Raw genomic sequence first — 23419 nt, forward strand, 5'->3', positions numbered from 1 at the left:
GCGTTTTAGTCTGTAATCAATAATGAAATACGTAACGAAACAACTTAATTAGCCGTAATACTATAAATATTAGCACATAAATTTTTTTTAATTTAATATTTGAATTTGTTGGTATACACCTCATATTTTAATCCCTTTCTATTATGTTTCAAAAATTCATCATTGTCAGATACATCCGAAGAATCGATCGATATCGTACTACTTCTAGTATCAGAATTTACATTAAAAGTCATTTTGCGATTATTATTACAAGGATTTTCGGAGCACCAATAATAAATCGTCTATATAGGTAGACAATTAAAGATACATTAAATTCAGATTTTGTTGTTTTTGATATCTATGTCATAGGCTAAAATAACGATTTTATGATTTACCCATACAATTCCAACAATCCAAAATATAGAAAAATATAGAGGTAGCATCATCATTTTGTTTCATTAAATGATTTAAATAAACAGACAATAGTTAAAAGGAGATTTCATAATTTTGAGGTTTTAAAAATATGTTAATGTCTATTTTACATCAGTTGTTTCAAAAAATGCATGTGTCTAATTGGTATGTTCATATGTTTCTTTTTTTTTTCTTTTAACAAAATGTGTAAGTTGAAAAGTTAAATTCTATATCGTTGTGTGTATGTGTATGTGTGCATGCAAATGAGTAAATGTGTGGAAGGAAGGGAGGTAGAAGAAAGCATCTACATATATAAATTTGTCTATTGTATCTATCTCATGTATTATCAATATTTTCTGTTTCCTCTATGTCCATTTGTTCTGCCATATTTTCTTTAACATCATGTTGAGATATAAGTTGTTTATATCCATGTTTCTTGGAAAATACACCTAATGGTATCAATCTAAAGGTAGCCAATGGTTTATCAAGTAATTTCTGTAACAGGAACAAACGATTATTTCATTGTATTTAAGATGTAACATGAAATATAGAAAAACATCTTTACCAAAATCCTCGCTTGTTCTGGATTTAACGTTTGACCCTCTTTACATACAATGTAGTCTTTGATTAATGTTACCACACCCTTCTGTAAAGCTGTGGGCATTCCTAATTGTCTTAAATGAGGTTCTATACTATGTGAAAACTCTGGCATTGGCCCTTCATGTAATACTATAGTTTCTTGAGCAACAAATCCAGATCTAGCATAATCTATTTCTTCATATTCTTCCATCCATTTCAATACCTTAACAAGATACAAACAAATAGATACACACTTTCTACGTGTCAACAATTAATATTTTAATAGAGAAATATATACCTCCTTCTTACTCCTGTTTGTAAATAGCAGACCGCATTGTCCTCTTAATGCTAATGATAATTTATGAAGACCTTCTGCAGCTTCGGTTTCCGGTAATTTACCGAAAGCTAGCGCTATCACCTTGTTTTTACCAAAAAAAAACCGACTGTCTTTCCATTCCGATCGTAGATCTTTAAGTTTGTTATTGCGCATATTATGTACGGATAGAAGAAATATCCTGTCATATTTCTCAACGCAATTTCTAACATCCTCCACAATTTGTTGCTTCAAAGCAAGGCCTTTCTTATTTGTTTTCGTAAGGGATACTGTGAAATACAAATTTACCAATTACTCGGAGACACGTGAAGCATTTTTAGGTTAGTCTGAGAAAATTATGCATTCGTAATAAAACAGTAAATAAAAGCTATCGAATAATAAAGTGTAACGTTACTTTTCTTATCTCTTTTCGACTTCGGCATCTTTTTGCAAGGATATTTTAAAAATCACTGATAACGATAGGTCGATAGAACGACGAAGCACTTTAGTGAACCACGAACATTCTTTACGGTAAATGTACATGAATTTGAAGAAAATGGCGCATAAACGTACGCGGTGAGAGTTCCAATAGAGTTTTTAACATTATTCAAACTTTAAACAAATATGTCAAGCAAAAAGAAAAATTGTACAACTTTTAAATTAATCGAAACAACGATTGTACCCAATTGATTGAAATGTAAAGAAGAATGCCAAACTGTTTCTAATTCGGTAATATCATGCCAATGTAAATGCATGCAATTTAATCAATTGAAAGTGTGTACCTACGTATGTATATATTAGAACAGAATTTTAAAGGAAGCATAGGAATAGCAAAGATATTTGGAAAAATGTAAAATAATTAATTTTGTCAAATGCACACAAGCGAATTAATAGTTTGTCTATAGAGTTGAGAAAAGGCGGGAATGGTAAAGAAGTATATTTCGAACGGACGGAAAGCGTCAAGTGAATGCAGTTCAAGATGGCGGCTTCCGCTCGTTGCGCCAGTGCACTCTGTGAGATCGTAGTGGACGGGAGCCGTTGAATACGCCGAAGCCTCGACTTTCTAGGCCGTTTGTAACACTCTAAAGGTGAGTCTTTTTTCAAACGTAATTATATGCGTGTGTACAAGTGAAGCAGAGGTCATTGCACGCAATGTCTTTTAAAATATCGCCCGTAAATAATACGAAGTGTAATTGAACGCGGATCGTGTAGACCCCGTAGCCATGCAGTCGCCTGATCTTTTTCACAAGTTGCTCGAAATAACTTATAACTTGGTCGTTTTATTACATTTTGGTAGTCGAAATCGTTCTTTTCGACTCGTTCTCGTTTGGTGTACATCATCATATCGTTTCGTTTATCGAACGAATTATCATTTTAATAAAGTTCGTTAGATTCCAGTACGATAAAAAGGAGGTCTGAAGGTAGTCACTTGCCGCTCACAGCGGATGCGACGCACGCGACGCGACAGCCCTAACGAACAAGATAATTGCCGCCATCTTAGTTGTATAGTTGGTGATGAAATTATACATTTTATGCTTAAAAAGAATCGAAAAAATAATTAGTTTCAAATCTCGTTCTACTTTGTATCTACACGATAGTTAACGTATTGGCAGTTGTTTTCATCGAACATAGGAATTTCTTGATATGACAACTAACCGCGTAAGTGCTGGATCGATGTTACAACTAATATTTGCTTGCAATATTTGATCCCTTATATGGTTCGGAGAAATCGGAGATACATTGCGTAGTAGATTTAGCTTGTTCTCTCGCGCACAATATGTATTTGGCCTGCTTCCGCTTGAAATCGTGTTAAAGCACGACACGCGCTTTCCATCTTCGTAAAGGCGTTGTGCCGAGCACACGCCCTTTGACAGGTGAACCGATCATCGTGCTTTCGATATTGCGTCGACACATCTTGCCTGATAAACACCCAAGTCCATATACGTAATATAGGTATCCATCAATAGTAACATTCGATTTTAGTTCCCGTGCGTTAGGCTATGTATAAATTTATGTACTGTCTCATTATTGACCGACATAACACGCGCGCAGTTCATAATCGTCCACTTTTCTCAAAATATGTAGTACGTCATTAAATTCCGTAAAGTATTTCCACGAAAAAGATTGGACGCAGTAATGCGCCATTCTCTACCTTCTCTCTTCAATTAGTTTATAGCAAATTATTTTTTATTTTTGATGACATTAATTAGCGTTCTGTTTAATATGAAAAATATTAATGCTGCAGCTGTTCTCTTCACGTTCGTTTGCCGACACACGCGTAATCGATCGATCATTAGCGAGAATAATGTTAATTGGCAATTTTAGTAGAAGGTACTTAGGCATTTGTTCGTAGTGGAGGATCGTGAATTCCCTTTCTTGCACCTCTCTTTTACTCTTTCTCGGTCATCGAACAACTCGAATTGAGATAAAGTTTACTGATTTTGCCAAGGTCAACAATGACGATGGCTATGACGATAATTCCGACGACAGATTTTCGTTCCCGTAAGCTTCATTATTAAGGCTCGCTCGTTATCATATAGGTGATGTGTTCCATAAGTTTGCCATTTTGTTATTTCAAGGTGTTTTCCATTCCATTTCTAAATTTATTGGAAAAGTCGTAAACATCGTTGGCACGGTAATTCTATCGATTCATGTCAATGTTCTATTCTTTCTTTTTTCCAGTCTGACCTTCCCTTCGTTCGATCATCGTTTCCACCTTTCTCTTATTTTTTTCTTTCCATAATTCGGTAATTTGGCGTGCAATTATTGTAAGTTCAAATTTGAAATGAAAAATCCCGAAATAACGCGAGAAAAGCTTCGAATGATAGTTGTCGCGCTAAGTTTATAAGTAATAATAAATTGATGAGTATGCGTGCGGTCTCGAGTTGTTGATTGGTATGCTCAAGAATTTGCCCGAGCAGTAGTAGGGGGTTGTTCTTGCTGAACGCTAGTAAGTTATTCGCTACCCTTAGCTATCATTGTTCGTTCTTTTAACGTAACACTATAAACTAAACAGCTAAACCTAGTTGGTTAAAAACAAACAAGTTCTTGCTTGTTAGAGGTTGAGGAAAGTCTCGGTGGTCGTGTTGTTACATGTAGTGTTATATATCAAGGACAACTGACAATGAGAGAAAACGGTAATTAAACGCGTTATCGAACGGGTAGTCAGCTATCGATTTTATGGTTCCATGGACGAACCATAGGTATAACACTTTGTGGCCGCGATCGAAATTTGTGGAAGTGTGTATGGTATGAGTGTCGTGTACGGTCGGAAATTGAATTTTACCGGTTAATAAGGTATCTTGGATATGACAAGAACGTCGCGTGTCTCTTTAATCATTGTTCACGATCGTATTGCCATTTTGACGAGTGATCGCATCTGAACTTTTCTACATTCTCTTTACTGCTAACGACTAAATCGAGCGGTGTTTTCTTTTGTTTAAAAAGAATGAACTAGACAGACTTTTCCTCTACCTATTTTGTCTTTGCTACTCCATTCGATGAAATTATTAATTTTATTCGAGTGACACGCTTGTTTATTTATTCGGAAATATTTTTACGTAATTGTTTATGTTAAGCATCCTTCCGCAAAATATCGACGTTATTTGCGAATTATTGACGATAAGAAGATATAATCGTAGAGGTTTTTTATTAACATAGGTGTGCTTGCACCAGTTTGCGCTATTCGCTTTTTCGTATCGTTCCTATGTTACTATGTTTTCAAACGTCTCCAAATTGGTTCCCCGAGTCTAAGACATTCGAGCAAGCGTCGCATATTATCTTTTGTTCTTATAGCTAATGATGTTTCAGTAACATCAATATATCGATTCGATTAGTCGGTATTGTAGAATCTCCAAGTTTCGAAAGATCCTCTCGATTCAGCGAATGTATCGCGAAGTATCGTGTATTTGGCCAACTCGTGAACGAACGAGCTGAACCGAATCGAAGCAGCGAGCTTGACATCATTCGCTATTCCAAGACGGCTGACGCAGAAACTCGTGCGAGTTCATCCTGTATAGCTGGCGCTGTGTTTCGTTTCTTTGAATGTACGCACGCCACCTCTAACGTAAATACCAATTGCGCACTATGTTTTTTGCTCGATTTTTTCAAGAATAATCAGATTTAATTTTTGCTGGTAGTCTGAGATGAGCAATGTGTCCGGTTCGATAACTTTTCGTACGTTTGATAGGATCGTCGCATAAATCGTGTGATCGATTTGTGGAGGCGGATCGTGTTGATACGGAAACTATTCGGTTTGTATAAATCGTAATGCGGCAGGAGCGTTTGCGATTTTATCCCTTTTATCGACAACTTTTGCGTGCGACGCGCGCGTGCGCGTGTACGTGTGTGTGTGGTCGAACGTGAAACTAGAAGAAGCGAGTAGTAGAGTAGCATAAAAGTCGAAAGAAGTCTGACCCGTTGCAGTCGATCTTTCCCCCACCTCGTTAGTGTGCTCGATGAACTCAAGTTGGCATAAGATTTCGACGTAGGTGAATGAAAATATCGAGCGTAACGGAAGACGAGTGAATGGCAGCGGTACAAGCACGCACTTGCTACGTCGATTGCCCGAGTTAGCCATTCGAGCACCGGCAATAACAGCGTGTTAAACAAGCACGAGTTTTTCACATGATTCTCCCTTTTCTTCCTTCTTTTTATTTTCCCTTAATTGTAAAATAAAACATAAGTCATGGGAATAACAGCAAGGTGGTTAAGGAAGAAGCAACGGAGAATGTAGATTTCGTAGAATAGATGGTGGAAATCATCGAGTTGAACTCCTTCGAAGGGAACAGAGATACGCACTCGGTTGGAGATGAGAATCGAAAAAATATAGAAGCAGCTGCAATATCACGCCTACACGTTATCCGTACGCTCTACCACCTGTAGTACACGTTGTTGCTTGTTCGCAAAAGCTCGCCCTTTATACGTATTTCAATCGGAAACTGGTTGCTGATGTCTCGCGCGTTGACACGACTCTCGACTACCATCGTTTTATTTGCATTGTGTCGTAAATACAAATATTTCTTACGCTTTTTCACGTACCTATAACTCGCACTTTGCTCACTGATCATTCCTACTCGTTGGTTTCTCGATATATTATCAAATCTTGTAGAACACAGCAATAAAAATAGCATGGTGCATATACTATTGAAAATCAATAACGAAATATCCTCGAGTCTGGCGACTACGCCCGGTGCTTCGACGACGCGACGAGGTAATGGAGAATTTCGTTAGGCGCGACGAAGCTTGGAAAATACGAGGACAGTTTTAAGCCGGTCCACCTGTACAAGGTCAGTGTCGTAACAGTTACGCTTCCTCGATCCTTGATGGCCTGCACTTCTCTCTTTTTCTTCATTTCATTCGATACGTTTATATCGATCATCTATTCTCGAAAAGGCGTATTCAAGTTAGTTCTTCGCGTGAAACGAGAAACTCGTTCATGGCCGACCGACGATCAAACGAGCTCTTTTGCCTTATCGGTCGTTACCGACGTCCTGCGAAAAACTGCTCGTTTCTGCGTCAAATATTTGTTCGTCTGCTGAACAGAGAAAAAGCAGTGGTATCGTTTAACCGTATCCCTCTTACAAATTTTAGCTGAATTAAATCTAAAAGAAGTCACTCGTGAATAAGCTGGTTTGTCGTCTGGAAATCGAAAATTGCAAAGTTCTTGCAGCTACCGCGCTCGCAGGGCGCTCTTCGAACGACTTGCTCTCGTCGGTAATATCGCGCGCTCTTAAACGTTTGACACGCACTGTGCTTCACGTAACACCGTGCATCGCTATACGCACCTTGATGCGCAGTCTGTCGCAACTTATTTCACCCGATCTTCCAACGGTTGTCAACCATACCCACGTCGCTCGCTCTACTGCACAGTCTATGATGCAATTTATTTCACGCTTATCACATATCGTATTATTCTATGATGTCCTTTCGAATCTAACGTGTTTATCGGAATATTACATACTTTGTGCCGTACGAATCGGTAGCGTGAAATCTAATCTCTTGTTTCCCACTGTACGAAGAGTGATATCGATAGAGTCGTAATGACAGCAACTGAATTACTTCGCTACTTCTCAACGTCTTACCGCTATGGACTCGAAATTAGAAGAATTCCTTCGTATTTGCTACTGAGTTTTTATTACGTGCAATAAAACGGTCGAATCGAGACGGCAAGTTCATGCGTTGCCCACCTGTTTCTCTCTCATGTTTGTATATACGTACTTACGTTGATCGGTAGGAATATACCTGGAGTCAGGTACATTCCATAATCGGCTGTGCATGCGGAGCTACTACTTTACTTTATTGTTTGCCATCGAATTACCTGTCGTTTCGTATGAAACGTTCAAACGTTAAATTCAGTGGTATCGATACGCTATCACTAATAACAAGCTATGATAAATCAACGAAAGAATCAAACGAAAACGTAACGCTTGAACTTGTCTCTTATTTTCTTGATTACTATCGATCGACTCGTTGCGACTCGTTTGTTTGGTCATCGTTAATGTGTAAGAGCAAGCATGTCAAAGGCTACTCGTTTTAAGGATTGCCGAAGACAATTAACTTGATGCTATTCTACTTTCGATCGGTTTATGATAGGTATTTGGACTGCGTGTTATGGCCAGTGAAAGTGCGAATAACGATATTAGATGCTAAACGACAGCTAATGACGTCTAATCACATAGCTTTCAAATGTCGAAAGTTTGATTGCTTGAAAGAGAAGAGTTTAAAGGATTGCAAGCAGCTCAAGGTTACGTTGTCTTAATTAAAGGATAGGAAGATTGTTCCTACAAGTGTACGATGATCACGAAATGGAAGCCAAAGGTTGCTTTGTTGTAAAAGAACTATGAAAAACGTACAACATTTACAACGGTACAACACTTAGGACAAAGAAGCATTACGATTTGATGCATGGTTGAATGATTCAGCCACGAACTATATTATCGATTTATCTGTTTCTTTTACCAAAAAATTTCTCGGGAACAATTGGTCGAAATAAATACGCTATTTCTACAAGATTCGGCAAAGAATGGCAAAACGGCATTAGGAGAGTTGGGGGTGAGCAATGGAAAATGGTGGCCAAGGCAGAAGGGCGGGTCGGTTGCAGGGGTTGCGCGCGCCTCCGCAGATCAATATTTCATTTTAGCTTCGCCAACCAGCTAAAGAGTAAAGGAGACAAAAACTACCTACCTCTTCTTGTACGCGTCTTCCCGATACAACCATTGTATTCTACATAATTACCACTTTTTCTATACTTGTATTCTCGTTGATACGAATCGTCTACGTTTGTCTTTTTTTCCTTATCGAACCAAATGCATTCCCATTTTTAATTTGTCTCTTTTTCTAGCTTGCCTTTTCCTTTTCTCTCCCTCTTTTTTCACCTCATATAATCAAAATATCAAAAAATCAAAATATATGTACCTGCGTTCGTGACGTGAATCTGTATAAAAATTCAGAAATTATTGAAAAGAACGAATCTCGAGGCCAGAAGATTTTGCGGAAAGCCGCTTTACCGTTTAATACGTACTGCAATTGATTTTACGTTTACATACTTAGATTACAAGTTGGCGAACCATACAACGAAAAGTAGTTTCATTTAAAATGAAAATAGAAATCAATCGATGTCTTTGGATGTTTATTTGATATATAGTATATTCTCAAAATGATTCGCCGGCAAGAACTGCGTATCACGTGATGATACACGTGTTTTCGCGTCACGTTGAGGATTTGATTTTACGCGCAAGTTCAATTTTTACTGTTCACATACATTTTTATTAAAATGGAAAATGATTTCGTCATTCGAATCTTTTCGAAGTGCCTTTTCTACAAATATCGTAATAATTATATAAATGCAATTAATTATGTATACAAATAAACGTGTAAAACATTAATATATACATGAGAATATATATGTACCTATATAACAAATCGCTAAAAAATTATCACGACTTTCCACGATTTCAATTTTTCACTGATTTGAAACAACCATGGAAAATGACATTTTGGTAACTTATACAGCGTAATTAACGAAAAATAAGAAGTACGAGAAAAGTGGACTTGACGTAAAAAACGATGGAGAAAAGGATGTACCTATCCGATTGATTTAATTCGAGAAAACAAGTTTGAAGGGATATGAGGCAGGAAGAAAGAAAAGAAACGACAAGAGAAGAGAAGAGAAGAGAGGAGAAGGGAAGGGAAAGGAATGAAAAAAGAAAGAGCAATGATATAGAATACATGCGAAAGAGATATTGAAAGTATATATGCAGAATATATAACGCGTAGCGCTGCGTAGCGCAGCGCAATACGACGCTACGCATCGTATTCCATGGCTGGCGTCCCGGGACAGGGACAACCGTGCGCCACTGCCCCACCCAAACTTTCAAGCCGGCCATGCTGGGCGAACCGATCAATACTTCGGCTCGGTCACGAAGGAAACCGAGGGAAACCGACCTAGGACGAGTAAAACCGAATGCGGACGAGTCCGGGCACGAGGCGCGCCGAGTCCCCACCATGAGCAGCGTTGCCGGCTCAGTCGTGCGGGAGTGGTCACTGAGGGATGTGTGGTACCGTAACTGAGTGACTGAGGAAAAAGACCCGGCGTAGTTTCTCCGCGTAATACGCTCTCGCTCTTTACCCCCCCTGAACAAAAAAGAACTAGCAGTACCGAGAGTCTAGTCAGTTTTCGGCCCCCCTCCCGATTTTACGCGAAAACTACGGAATACGCTGATCGTATATTTATTTAAGTATTTATTGTACAAAAGACTTTAAATATAGGTAAGATTGCGACGATTCGTTGCTCCGCTTCTTTTCTATAAGTCTGTGTCTCGCATTTACTTTTCTGCTCTATCTTCGAGTTCCTCTCTCGATTTACTTAAATCTCTAATTATTTTCTACCTATTTAGTTCTTTTTTTATCTTTTTCGTTTGAGTTCGTTCTTTGCCATGCATGCCAAGGCACAAGTGATTGCTTCCGTATCTCCTTTATTTGAGCCTCTTTTTTTCAGGCCGTATTAGTATTTCGGGAATGTGCTAGAAATTTCGCTTTGTGTCGCGTTTTTCTACGATTAAACTAACGAGTCAAGGAGAGTGAATCGGTTATCGATCTCTGCGGTATAATACTGCGACGCAGTAGAATCGAAGTGAATCGGCGCGGTCTCCGCAATGACGCCGATTCGTTTTTCACCGGAAGCAAGGTGTTCCCGTTGTTGGTTTCTTTGTCCTCGGCTTGTTCAAGTCCATATCGCGACATGAAGCGGTTGTGAACGCTTCGAGGACGGGGCGTGTTAACTAAGGAGAGAGAGAGAAAGACAGAGGGAGAGAGCGTAGACAAGGAATTTCGCTCTCGCTTCGTGAAAGTAGCGCCGTGGCGCTCCGTTTGACTGCTCCCTCTTCGGCTGAGATACGCGACTACGTCGAGCATAACCTCAAATCATTCATGATAAATGTACACAATTTTTTTTATTTCAAAGCGTTTCGCGCGTTTGACCTTCGGCCTGACAGCATCAGTTTTGCTCCTCACCTCCCACGGAAGCTACCACTTTGCGTGTCTAAATTGAATGTCTTTTTCTGCCTCCTAAAACGTGTTCGTACGGCAACTGGTAAAATTTTATTAAACCTCCTCGTTTCCTCTTATTTCTTTGGTTTATCAATTTTGGCTAATGTATTTAAATGCGAAAAATAACGACTTAAAGTAAGCGTAATGTACGTTAACAGAACGGTAATTTGTCGTACAGAATATAACGCGTAATATAACGAGATATAGATAGACATAGATAAATGAGAGTCGGCTGATAAAATTCGTATTTTTATCAACGTGACAGAGATGTCACGTTTTTCGATCCGTGCGACATCTTTATCTTCGCTAGTATTCATCTCAGTGACTGAAATTATCGCTTTTTGGTAATTATATCATGTAAGTTATTTCATTTTCGAGATTTTTAATGTAATGTGGGATTGGTCGTGATAGACAATGGGGCCGGCTAATGGGGACCTATTTAGAACCAAATGCGAAGTTAATACGAGATGAATTGTAAGAATCGTTATGGTATTTGAAAGAAGAAAGATAAGGGTATGAAGAAATTGTAAAAGAAGCACGAAATATGTATTTCGGGATGAGTAACGATGACAGAGAATCGAACGCGTTAATCGCTCGTATCGTTTATCGAAGTAGGTTTGACCAAAAGAAGTAGATGTAGAATTTATATCGGTTAGTTCGCACAAACAGTTGTATGTATTTCGTCACGTTTCATTCGCGATCCGGTTGAAAAATTTGCGCCGGAAATATTTCACTGGCAACGTGGGATTTCTCATTAGTTCTCTTGTAGATCCGGCAACAGTGTCGCCGAGTCTCTGCTAACCTAAAGCCAGGTGATTGCGCGCGATTAAATATAGGACGTCGAATACACCTACCGGTTTAATATTTCCGTCCGGGTTTCTTCGAAGAAGAATTTGGCTGCTTGACCTTCCGTCTATCTACCGTCACGCGGATCGTGCTACGTGTCGAATAATCGACCAATGATAACAACCATACGAAATGATACGAAATTTCGAAGAAACTAACTCGTTTGATTCGCAATTTGCCATTTTAATACCTTTCAGTTTGTAATATCGATGCATGGATATATGTTTTCTCCGAGATGCTCAATCGAATCTCGATTTGATTACTAATCCAGCTTGTAATTACTTACGTCGCACATAATTTTACTGACTATTTGCACATTAACGTGAAAAACGATGCTCGATGAACGTATATCTTGTAATAAGATTTATGATTAATCGTTTTTCTTGAACGTCGTGTGAACAACGTATTCTTGAATATCTTTTTGCATGGTGCAATGTTCCAATCCGATTTATAATAGCTCAAAAATATCACGAAAACTATCAGTAAATATCAGGAAAGCACGTGAACAAGAAATTTTAGTCTAATTTTCGTTGCCGTATATACATTTTTACAGAAAAACGGTAGCTTTTTCCGGTGACATAATGTCTTCGTATCCCAACAGTCCTATTAGATGAATGGATGTGAACGGTGATCGCGACAATAACGATTCATACGCAGTTTCTACGTAACTTGCATCGTCGTTATATTTACCAGCGTGATAAGGCGCACTAAAAGAAAACAAGTTTCGAAAAACTGCTCATCTGTTTTTCAACGTTGAATCGCACTCGTAAATTGGGTATGCGCAAATTATGGAAAATACGCGTGCGCCGCTTTGCGAATAGTCGTTTGGCAGAACTGCTTCATGGTTGCTTTATGACAATGATGTAAACGTTTACTGATTGATACGTAAAACACCGTTGTTCGTTACTCCGTCTGCGCGTTAAGTAGCACAGAATGCATTTCGCTCGAGGAATTAATAACAAAGACTTACCATATATATCGCACGTAAACGAAATCGATCATGTTCCAGCTTTTAAAATTACTTACTTTGAATACCAATGATTGATGTGTTACAGTAGCGTTTCAGCTTATGATTAGAAGTAGGCTAATAAGAACAACGTGTTTTATTTTCTTGTAGCAAATTCCAAATTTTTTATTGCTATTATCGTGATAAGTGATGGACTAATTCGTATTTATCGTATGTATAGGGATAGATCGTCGTATTCGAAATGACTTCGCTAATTGATTTTTTCGAGTTGTCTGAAATCTTGAAACGAGAATCGAACGGAGTTTGCGCGTTATTTGTGTGCACGAGAAAGAAAGGAGGAAGATCGATACGAATGGAAGTAGAAAACGACTCTGCTTGAAGTCAAATGAAACGTCGTTAAACATCGGTAGGGGAACACGTAAAGAAATGGTAGTATCGTTTCCGGTATAATCCGCGATTCATTACTTTCATTCTTGGGTGCAGTTGTAATCGACGCGTACGCGTGAGAAGTATATAGATTTGCTTATTACGTCGCGTCACAACGATGTTCCTTGCCGCCGTGACTCATTGGGGGAGAATCAGGCGCCATATGCGATATAGCTAATATAAAAGTTCTGTGCAGATATTATGGATTCTTTCTAGTTACTGTTGATCGTGGTCGACGATTTTCGCTGATTTTATCCATGAATCGACGTCCTTAATCGATCGTTGAGATCGAGAATCTAGGGTAAAACGCGTACAAATACGAAACTGAAGATCTCGGGTGCGCGTGCGCGCGCACGGTCGACGAACGGTCGTAGAACGTGTTAAAAGGAGTCGAGATGTTTAGATGTGTGCCTACTACGGTTTGGCGTTGTAACGCGGTCCGATGCAGTGACTCATCGTTACCATGCGATTATATCCACGTTAGTAAAGATGTCGTTGAAGTTTTATTCTTCCCATTTATGCGCGATCCTTATCAATCGATCATTTTATGGAAGATTCCACAATCGTTATACTCGCTTTTATCTTCCTTAAAAATGTAACGGATAAAAATCGATCGAATGCACATAAAAATCTACCGGTATTAATAGAAACAGGAAAAGAAACGTTTGCAGTAGCTTGTATCGTTTTCAACATAATCGGTAGGAATAATCGCGCGATAACATCATTCCATTGCAAATAATTTATTAGCTGAGTGCATAATTCGTAGATACTAATCGTGATAAGAGAGTATCATAATTATTATGTATATTATTGGATAAAAATGGTTGGAAATTGCGAAAAATTAATTAAAAGTTCGTTTTCAACGTAAAATAGTTTTATGCATTAAAGTGATTGAATTGGTCGTTGATCGCAAGAGAAACGTAGATTTTTATCGAACAGTGAAATCCATTATATTCAATTCGATTTGCTTTAGAACGTAAAAATGTTTCGTTCAGAGCTAAAGGTGCACGTGACGACGTTCATGGTCAAGGCTGACAAAGGCCGAATTTCTCCTTCGGGTAAATCCATTGTCAATGACCGTTATCAAATCAAATGAAAGGAAATGTAACTGCGTTTTCGAAACATCTGCTCATCCATAGCTTTCAAAAAGAAATTCCCTATTTCTTTTCAAAGAAGAAGGAAGAAAATACTTGCGACACTCGTGATCTATGTGCGAACGAGGCCAGTTAGGTTGAAGCACGCGCGCGCATGGCCCGAGTACGTCATACTGTGTTCTAAACGCGTCGGTGAAATCTATTCTCACGCGCGTACCAGCGACTCCCGGATAGATGAGAAAAGGAACTCAGCGACATTGAAGCCGCGAGTTAATCCAACTGTGTTGTACCGTTACGCCTGTGTCGATGTACGTTATGTACACACCTCCTCTCCTCTCCTCTTCTCTTCTCTTCTCTTTTTCTTTTCCTTTTCACTAATATTTTCTTCGTCCTTTCAATCACGCCTGACTGAATTCCCTCGTTGATGGTTCAGCTCTATATATCGGGATTTTTGTTTTCTAGCCGACACAATGTCCGTCGATAAGGAGGAATTGGTTCAGCGTGCAAAGCTCGCCGAGCAGGCAGAGAGGTACGATGATATGGCAGCTGCGATGAAGGCAGTCACCGAAACAGGAGTCGAGTTATCGAACGAGGAAAGGAACTTGTTGTCGGTAGCGTATAAGAATGTCGTTGGTGCAAGACGTAGCTCGTGGCGAGTCATCTCCTCCATTGAGCAGAAAACCGAAGGTTCTGAGCGCAAACAGCAGATGGCCAAGGAATATAGGGAAAAGGTTGAGAAGGAGCTGCGTGAAATTTGTTATGACGTATTGGTAAGAATTCCCTCCTTTTTCACTTCTCTTTCAAATTTTATTACCAATTAACAGTGCAATTTCGATTTGACGAATAAAGAAATTCACATAAATGGAAAATGTTTGCGTATTTCCTTCTTAAGAGGATGGGACGCACACGATCAACTACGATACTTGCATTATTCTGATCGGAACATTCTGATATGGTAGATTTAACACATCCCCAAGGACCGGTAGCTGGCTTTTGGTGTTTATAAATGGATCGTCTTACATCGGTGAACGATCCTTTCTGTCGCGTCTGCGTATTCCAATGGCTGGCAAAAGCAAAGATCGCTCATCGGTTTGGATTTCACGTGGCTTGATTACCACCGGCTCGGCTCCTTGTCCAATAGCTCGTCTTGCGATCTTTTCTCGTCGTCCAAGGAGCGTGACAAAACTTGTTTCAGTAATCGCGAGAACATCTTTCTTTATCGCGATTGAATTTGCTTTGATAGCGATTAGCTTGATGCGACGTGTTCAAATATTCGAAACAAATTTACATAAACGCGTTTAATATTTCAAACCGCTATAGCGACGAGCGTTTGGAAAACGGAAAGCAAAAGAAGTGTTTCCCAATACTCGCTGGTATATTCGTCGTATACTCGCATATATATGATGGAAACGGTGATTTTTATTTTTGTGCGACATCATTTATAAATAGACAGAAAAATCGATGTAAATATTTAAATAGAGTGGAAAATGTGTAAAAATTGATTGCACTGTCAACATTGCAGGGACTCCTTGATAAGTACCTGATCCCTAAGGCTAGTAATGCCGAGAGTAAAGTATTCTACCTCAAGATGAAGGGCGACTACTACAGGTATCTCGCAGAAGTCGCTACCGGAGAAACCAGAAATGGTATGTATCTGGTAATGCGATAAATTACTAACAGCTATACAACTACAACTTTACCGATTCCGATTAATAATCACCGTTAGTCGAAGTTGATTTTTCATCGACGCTCTTCTAAAGTGTTAATACGATGTAAGATTTTGTTTTTTCTTTTTTTTTTTCTTCTTCTCTTTCGCGTTACAAAGTTTCTTTGAGATACATGTTAATTTGAAAGTATAACTGCGCCATAGAAGATACACTGTCTGTAATCTGACATTGAATTCGTACGAGAGAATCGATATACGTCTTTCTTCGAATAGAAAGGTGTCGCACAATGCTCTCGTACCTGCGACCGTTTTCGTAGTTGTACTTCAAAAAAAAAAGAAAAAAGGAAGCACAGCTGCAACGGCAGGTGTTCTTCGTTGAAACTACTCTCTGATATATTCTTAGATTTAAGTGGATTTGAAAAATTCCATGACGCTCGTCTTATGTCGGAATATCTGCGTATAACGCGTTATACTTGAACGGAAAAACGTTGCTAAAACGTTGGTGGAATTTAACGCCGCATATTTTTCTCGATAATGACAAAACCGTCTGTTACGTTTCATTTCACTCGTGTATATTCGATGTTAAATTCACATAATAACGTACAGATACAAGAGAGAGAGGTTTCTTCGTTTGTTTCGAAATTAGTTTGAAACGCGGACAAGTCGAATTACAAGTTTCGTAAATTGATGTCGGTTAGTGTATATCGGATGGTTCCGTATCTATGTTGTTGTCATCATCATTATTATTATTATAATTATTATTATTAATATCGTTATCATCGTCACGTTATCTACGAAACGTTAAAGATGACTATGTATCGAGGTACCATCGGTGTTAAATTCGAAATATCGACGATTACGAAAAGGTTGAAATTTTGCTGATAATTTTGCACGTAATATATTCAGCCGTGGTAGACGACAGTCAGAGGGCATACCAGGATGCGTTCGAGATCAGCAAGTCAAAGATGCAGCCTACCCACCCGATCAGGTTAGGTCTCGCCCTGAACTTCTCCGTTTTCTATTACGAAATCCTCAACTCTCCAGACAAGGCCTGCCAACTGGCCAAACAGGTATAATTCACAAAGACGAGGGTTGATACGCATATCGATAATAGAGTTTACAGCAATCGCGGAAAGATGCGAAAGGATGGTGGTGATGCAGTGGAGGCAAAAAACATGATATTCCGCTTTATCGTTTATGGGGTGATGGAAGAGGCACTTTAACCTTTCCAACTTGTCGTGTACCTAAGCTCTGGTCGACTTCTTTTTGTTCGCACAACCGTATAGTACGCTCACGTACACCATAACGAATACTGTAAATGTTCGCGTAGAATTCACGCGAGCTGGATGCTCGTTTCTTTTCCCGTTTCCTCTTCGTTCTTCCTATCCCTTGGTTCCCCTTACATATATATCGCGATAGAGGGAGGTCACGCTCTATGTATACGTTTGTAGAAATTGTAATATGGATTTCCCGGTTTGCATTACAGCGGTAGTCGAGGATTCACAGAAAGCGTACCAAGAAGCGTTTGACATAGCAAAGTCAAAAATGCAGCCTACGCATCCCATCAGGCTCGGTCTTGCTCTCAACTTCTCCGTTTTTTATTACGAGATCATCAACTCACCAGACAAGGCCTGCCAGCTGGCCAAACAGGTATAATTTATAAAAACGAGGATGATGTCGGTAGTGTTCACAGCAATCGTGGAAAGATGCAATAGGAAAGACGACGGCGGTGGTGATGCAGTGGAGGCAAAAATATAATTTTACTTTATCTTTCGATGGGAGGACGCTTTTACTTTTACAACTTATCGGCGTGTATTCTAAGCTTCGCGATCGAACTCGTGGATGAATATTTAACCCGAGAAACTTAGTTGCGTACAGGGGATGGATAGTCACTCCATTGGTTCCTTCTCCCTATTTTTATTCCTTCCGATTCTGACGTGCACACACACACACACATACATACATATACACTTATACAAATGTACCTCGACAGAGGTTTATGTGCTATCTCGAAATTTATGAAAGTCATAATTTAGATTTCTCGGTTTGCATTGCAGCGGTAGTCGAGGATTCACAGAAAGCGTATCAAGAAGCGTTTGACATAGCAAAATCAAAAATGCAGCCTACGCATCCCATCAGGCTCGGTCTTGCACTCAACTTCTCCGTTTTTTATTACGAAATTATTAATTCTCCGGCTAGAGCCTGTCATCTTGCCAAACAGGTTAGGGATAATCGACAGTTTGATGCTTGGTTGGATGACTATCTTAGGTTAAACAAATAAATGTACTTTATATAATTTACAATTGACATCAGTGTGTCGTGGTACTGTGCGGTAAATGCTATGTTATTGAGTGCATACTAACCCATAAAAAAGCAACAGAAAGAAAGAAGCTCCTTCGATATTTGGTGTGATCATTGCTGTAATTAGTCTCCACTGTATCCGGTAACCATTCCGCATCATACGCATTTAATACGTATATGTTCGTAACATTTTCTATCTCTAATAGAAATTGGTTAATGCTTTGCACGAACGTGTGATCTCGCGTGATTGAAAGAATGCGGTTCTTGTAGTTTTGGCGCGATTGCTGAATAAAATCGTGTGTGTAAATTGAAATAAACGCGGAATGTACGTTTTATCCAGTTTAATGTTTGCATAAATGTTTTAGGCGTTCGATGATGCAATCGCAGAATTGGACACACTTAACGAGGACAGCTACAAAGATTCCACGCTAATTATGCAGCTTTTACGCGACAACCTCACTCTTTGGACCAGTGACACGCAGGGCGATGCGGACGAAGCACAGGAGGGTGGAGATAACTAACCTTCCTAAGCTTAAGTCCTTTCTAACCTAATAAGAACATCCTATTCTCTATCGTCCCCCCGTCCCTTGAAGTGCTCACCCATCCATCCACCCGAGATCGATTTATTCATTCGCCTGTCCTTTCGTCCTTCGCGTACCTCGCTGCCCTCTCCCTCCTTCCCTATCACTTTTATTCTTTTCTCATTCCGTTTAACAATCTTCATTATCTGGTCTGTTTTACTATCCTATCACTCTTATTCCTCGTTTCATTATTCTGTCTTATCCCTCTTCGGGTTTCCCCTCTATCTCTCCCTCTCTGCCTCCCACCCTTTCTTTCTTCCGTCCTTTTTTTCATCTTTCCTGCCTTCCTTCTTTACGTCCTTACTTCCTTCCACCTTTCTTCAGTTCCACATTCGCAAGGGCAACGTCGCCTTTTTTCCGCATCCTAATTTTTTTAATCTCCTCCTCGAAAGTCACGACCTCTTTGTTCTAACGCGACCGCACACTGCTGCCAATGCCACCGCCACAGCTGTTACGCCCGATTCGAAAGCTCGAACACGAGAGAATCTCGTTCTCGACCGTATCCTTTCTTAAAGGATCGATTCACGTGCCGGTCGCTGAATATACTCGCTATTGCCACTCGTCAAAAATTTTGAATTTGAGTATTCAATTTCAAAAGGAGTGTCGATCTACGACAGGAGGGGGAGGGGGGATGGAGAGAAAGGGGAGGGAGAGAGAGAGAGAGAGAGAAACGAAGAGAAAATAACAAAAGGCCAAGGAAAAAATTAGCGAATTTATGCGAAATTAACGTAGGATATTGCGTAACCACGCCTCGCGCGGCCCTTAACGAAAGGAAGCGGTCGAGTCGTGAGAGTTACTCGATCTCTTGACAACAAGTTTATCCAAGGGAAGCGTTATTGACTCGTGTTTGTGTGGAAGAACGGGAGAAAACAAATTGTGGATGAACAGAGGAAAGGACAGAGAGAATTTTGCAAACGCTGTCTCATCGTACAACGATAAGGTAGTAAAAGATAGTATCGAAGAGTATAGAAGAGAACAAAAATGTTATATGTAACGTTATAAAAGAGAAAGAGGTAATCGCTAGTAGATTACGGGGTGTAAATGATGCTGTCGGAACCGTGACCGATAGAGGTAAAATGTTGAATAAACTAGTCTTTGACGGGTATATAGAAACAGAAACATATATCGATATCGCTGTTCGGATGAGACGCGGGATGCGAAAAACAGCCACGAAACACTGTCACTACTCCCAAATCTGCTCACTATTTACCATCTAAAGTATCGCTAAACGAAACAGAGATTCGAGAAGAAACGAAGTGAAAGGAAAAAAGCACGCATGAATCTAATTACATTATATCCAGTTGTCATTAAATTAAATTTCACATTGTCTAGCAAGTACGATATTATTATACGAAGGGAAGAACGCAGGAGGAGAAAGGAGAGTAAAAATACATTAAGTTATTAAGTTCCAACACATCAGTGGTGACTTAATTTTTACATTTAATACTTTTTACATATTGCACGTTAGTAGTACACGAAAAAGTCTTATGCATACACACGCGTGCACGCAAGTACAAAATACTACATTTTGTGCGCATATTCGTTTCCTGTTTTCTATTTCATTTTTTTTTATGTGTACGCGTACCCGTGTGTGTATGGTTTATAATTGACACGTTTAAAACGACTCTTTTGCTTTTACATATTGTTTCAAAATTCGAATTTGTGCCCTTATCATAGTTGCTGTATTATCGAGGTGAGTGAAGCACATAACTTTAAGAATGCATTTTTATCCATCGTACGCCATGACCGTCCGTTGCTAACGCGTGAATATCTGAGAAGGAAGGGGACGCTTGATTTTGATTTCTTAAACAGCCAATCGATACGTGACTACCTCTTAAGAAATTTCTCTCGATATTTCTTCTGTCCTGATTTTTAACTACGATAATTCTCACAAGCTGTGATTCTCTTTCTCTCGTTATGCTCCGCCTCCTCCATTTCCTCTCCTCTCTTCTATCTTTCTTTCTTCCCCTCTCTTCCGTATATATGTTATAATATATATACATATATTATACACAATAATATATATACAACAGATATTTACCGGAAACTCGATTACTAATGTCATGATAAACGAAAGGGAAAAAAAAGAAAACGAGAACAAATTATGTGTACGCGTGTAAAAAAAATCATATTCTCCTTAATTTTAACATACATACGCAAGTACGCAAGCATCTATACTCATTTGTATATATGTATGTGCGTGAGTGTATGCATGTATATATATTATATATATATAATCAGCTTTTTTTGTCGGCATGATCGATCTCGTGAAATTTGTCGATAGAGATTGTCGAGGATAATTCGTTATATCCTGCTATTTTGCAAATTTATATTAATAACTTTACAGAATGTCTTCTAAGCACAGCATTATCTATGAATTCGGTTAATGCAAAAAAAAAAATGCGAAGTTGGCGGAATGAATTTTTTTCCGTTTGTTCTTTAACGGATAAAAGCTCCGTTATAGATCTTGATCGATCACCTATATAGTGACACCTGTACCATCAACCATCACAACTTATCAAACAACATGTTTCTTTTGGTATCTCGGGGTGACGTATTCAAACGGCAGATCAAAGACGTGTAACAGTCTATGATCGGCTCGAACGAAACCTTGATAAAAGGGACGAACGTTGCCATTTTAAAAATGGAAAGAGTCAAATGATAACGATAACGATAAATCGATCGCGTCCAAATGCAACGGATACGTTCGGTCCAGGGGCGGATTAACATGTATATATGTATGAATCAAGTACTTCTAATTATTTGAGAATTATGGCAAGTCCGTTTTGTATCTTAGTTAAATTCTAAGTAACAATTCCTAATTTTCGCCGATCGAATAAACGAAATTCCATTTGTTTCTATGTTAAAACCAATCATTCTTTTTTACAATATTAAAAATAAATAAACGTTAAATATTTGTTCGCTTTCGTTTCTTTTTACTCTGTTTCTATTGTTACATAGTCGGTTGAAATCCTTAGAAATCCACCATCCGCCTCTGGTTCGGTCCATTCCATTAGGTCCTAATCTACCTGTCTCGGTAGAGTGAACTCGACATATTCTTCGTCTCGTATGCATGGATACTTTTAAGTGTATGTAAAATACGCGCGCTTACCCTAAACACACAGGCGTAGACTTACATATACAGACACAAAACATATAATAATATACGTAAATGTTTACCATATGGAAACAAATAACGATTATCGGTATTACAGCGTGTGTTGCGTGGGTAAACGTTCCCCAAATATGTTGTACTTTTTAATGTGTCCATGTTTCTGTCGCATTGAACACACAATAGAGTATGAATGAACGAAGTTGGAGTACGAAAACGAGTCGATTTTGCAGAGGTATTCATAAAATCGATTCCGAATAGCAACGTGGGAAATCAATACTAATCCGTAGATTACGATTTCGTTCGAAAAGTACGGATTGAATCCGTGATTGATAATTTTATTCTTTTTAATGTGCGTTTTCTATCGGTTTACGCAAGTATTAGTTACCGATGCAAAAGAGACTGAGAACTAAGAATGGTACGATAAAATTACGCAGAATGGTTCCCGAGAGAGTCTTCTTAAATCCAACTATAAATGAACCAGTTAAGCGAGTTCGGGTAGATATTATAAAAGGAAATTGACACCATTCTTTGAAGGCAACTACATATATTGTTCTTTAATACCGGTCTCGCGTAGCGCATCTTTAGTAATATTCAATTCCTCTTTCTTTCTCCTTGGCCCCTTTTGGAATTCCTAAACCATCGGCGTTCCATCAACATTTGTCCTTATATCCTTGTTACTACAAGGAGCATTAATTCGTTGTAATCGATTTATATACTTTTTCCTTCAATATTTTGATCTTCGAGTATGTATATATACATATATCTTTTTTTTTTTTTTTTATTAATGACATCGTCGTAAATTTACTTTGTAGATAAAGAGAGCGAAGATCTCTTACGGGTTACGAAGGGGTGATGTACAATTTTTGTAATTTTCTTATTTGAATCCTTCCTGCGCTCATTTCCTTTATTCATTTTCTCGTTTCTAATTACTTTTTACTCGATCATTGTAAAAGTTTAGATTAGTAATTTGATTATCGAAATATTTATCACTATGTTATAACAACAAATGGTAAAACATTGTCCTTCACTTTAATAATTATATAATATTTCGATTCGTAAAATTTCTCTCTCTTTCTCTCTCTCTCTTTCTCTCTCTCTCTCTCTCTCTCTCTCTCTCCTCGTGGAGAAAGCTAGCCATCGCAAATTTCAAATATTCATCCGCTACATTTTCCTAGTTTCCTCGTCCCGAGTTATGTTGTTCTATTTGTATTTATCATCGATCATCGTAATTGTAAATTATAATTATTATAAACGTTTACACGAAATAATAAATTCTGATAAAATGTCTCAGAAAAGCCATAATCTCGATTGTTCTGCTTTCCAGTATTATCAAGTTCTGGAAGGACAGTATATTCTATATTGAGTCAATAAGTCCAAAAACATAATAACGCTTACATCCTTAACAGTATTTTAAATACAGATTTTGAAAACTTGATTTCGGAGGCTAGGCCAACGTAAGCACAATGTTCCTATACAGTAAGAATTCTTCGTTACAATTAATATTATTATTATCGTTTTCATGCTCGCTAGCTTCGTCATAATTTATCTTCGGTATCATTGATTCGAGATCCATCTTATGTAGATACTGAAGA

The 23419-nt window shown here is 38.6% G+C and overlaps 2 protein-coding genes across 6 annotated transcripts; one reads left to right on the plus strand and one right to left on the minus strand.

The window, feature by feature from the left end:
• Positions 1-569: 569 nt before the first annotated feature.
• Positions 570-1968, minus strand: LOC100649183 (mRNA turnover protein 4 homolog). The gene is made up of 4 exons (XM_003398499.4): positions 1698-1968; positions 1268-1572; positions 956-1192; positions 570-885 (listed from the first exon to the last, which is right to left on the minus strand). The coding sequence occupies exons 1-4, from the start codon at positions 1723-1725 to the stop codon at positions 727-729; spliced, it is 729 nt and encodes a 242-aa protein (XP_003398547.1). The 5' UTR covers positions 1726-1968; the 3' UTR covers positions 570-726.
• A 265-nt stretch (positions 1969-2233) lies between these two features.
• Positions 2234-23122, plus strand: LOC105666160 (14-3-3 protein zeta). 5 transcript variants are annotated; one of them, XM_012312904.3, is made up of 5 exons: positions 2234-2370; positions 14627-14934; positions 15687-15810; positions 16737-16900; positions 18497-23122. In XM_012312904.3, exons 2-5 carry the CDS (start codon positions 14635-14637, stop codon positions 18650-18652), a joined length of 744 nt encoding a protein of 247 aa, XP_012168294.1. In that variant the 5' UTR covers positions 2234-2370; positions 14627-14634; the 3' UTR covers positions 18653-23122. The 5 variants fall into 5 exon arrangements, with proteins under 5 accessions (XP_012168294.1, XP_048265290.1, XP_020720615.1 ...); XM_048409333.1 differs by lacking the exon at positions 2234-2370 and adding an exon at positions 2818-2941; XM_020864956.2 differs by lacking the exons at positions 2234-2370; positions 16737-16900 and adding exons at positions 9788-10051; positions 17888-18051.
• The last annotated feature ends 297 nt before the right edge of the window (positions 23123-23419 follow it).

The sequence above is a fragment of the Bombus terrestris genome, chromosome 10, assembly GCF_910591885.1.
Source record: "Bombus terrestris chromosome 10, iyBomTerr1.2, whole genome shotgun sequence".
Lineage (NCBI taxonomy): Eukaryota > Metazoa > Arthropoda > Insecta > Hymenoptera > Apidae > Bombus > Bombus terrestris.

What these genes read in the sequence shown, in the direction of transcription:
- LOC100649183 (XM_003398499.4), bottom strand. Translation starts at nt 1,725, where the DNA reads ATGCCGAAGTCGAAAAGAGATAAGAAAA. An exon ending in GTCGAAAAGAGATAAGAAAA is followed by an intron (nt 1,573 to 1,697) that starts GTAACGTTACAC and finishes TGTATTTCACAG; the next exon opens with TATCCCTTACGAAAACAAAT. An exon ending in CAAACAGGAGTAAGAAGGAG is followed by an intron (nt 1,193 to 1,267) that starts GTATATATTTCT and finishes TATCTTGTTAAG; the next exon opens with GTATTGAAATGGATGGAAGA.
- LOC105666160 (XM_012312904.3), top strand. Translation starts at nt 14,635, where the DNA reads ATGTCCGTCGATAAGGAGGAATTGGTTCAGCGTGCAAAGCTCGCCGAG. An exon ending in AAATTTGTTATGACGTATTG is followed by an intron (nt 14,935 to 15,686) that starts GTAAGAATTCCC and finishes TCAACATTGCAG; the next exon opens with GGACTCCTTGATAAGTACCT. An exon ending in TACCGGAGAAACCAGAAATG is followed by an intron (nt 15,811 to 16,736) that starts GTATGTATCTGG and finishes TAATATATTCAG; the next exon opens with CCGTGGTAGACGACAGTCAG.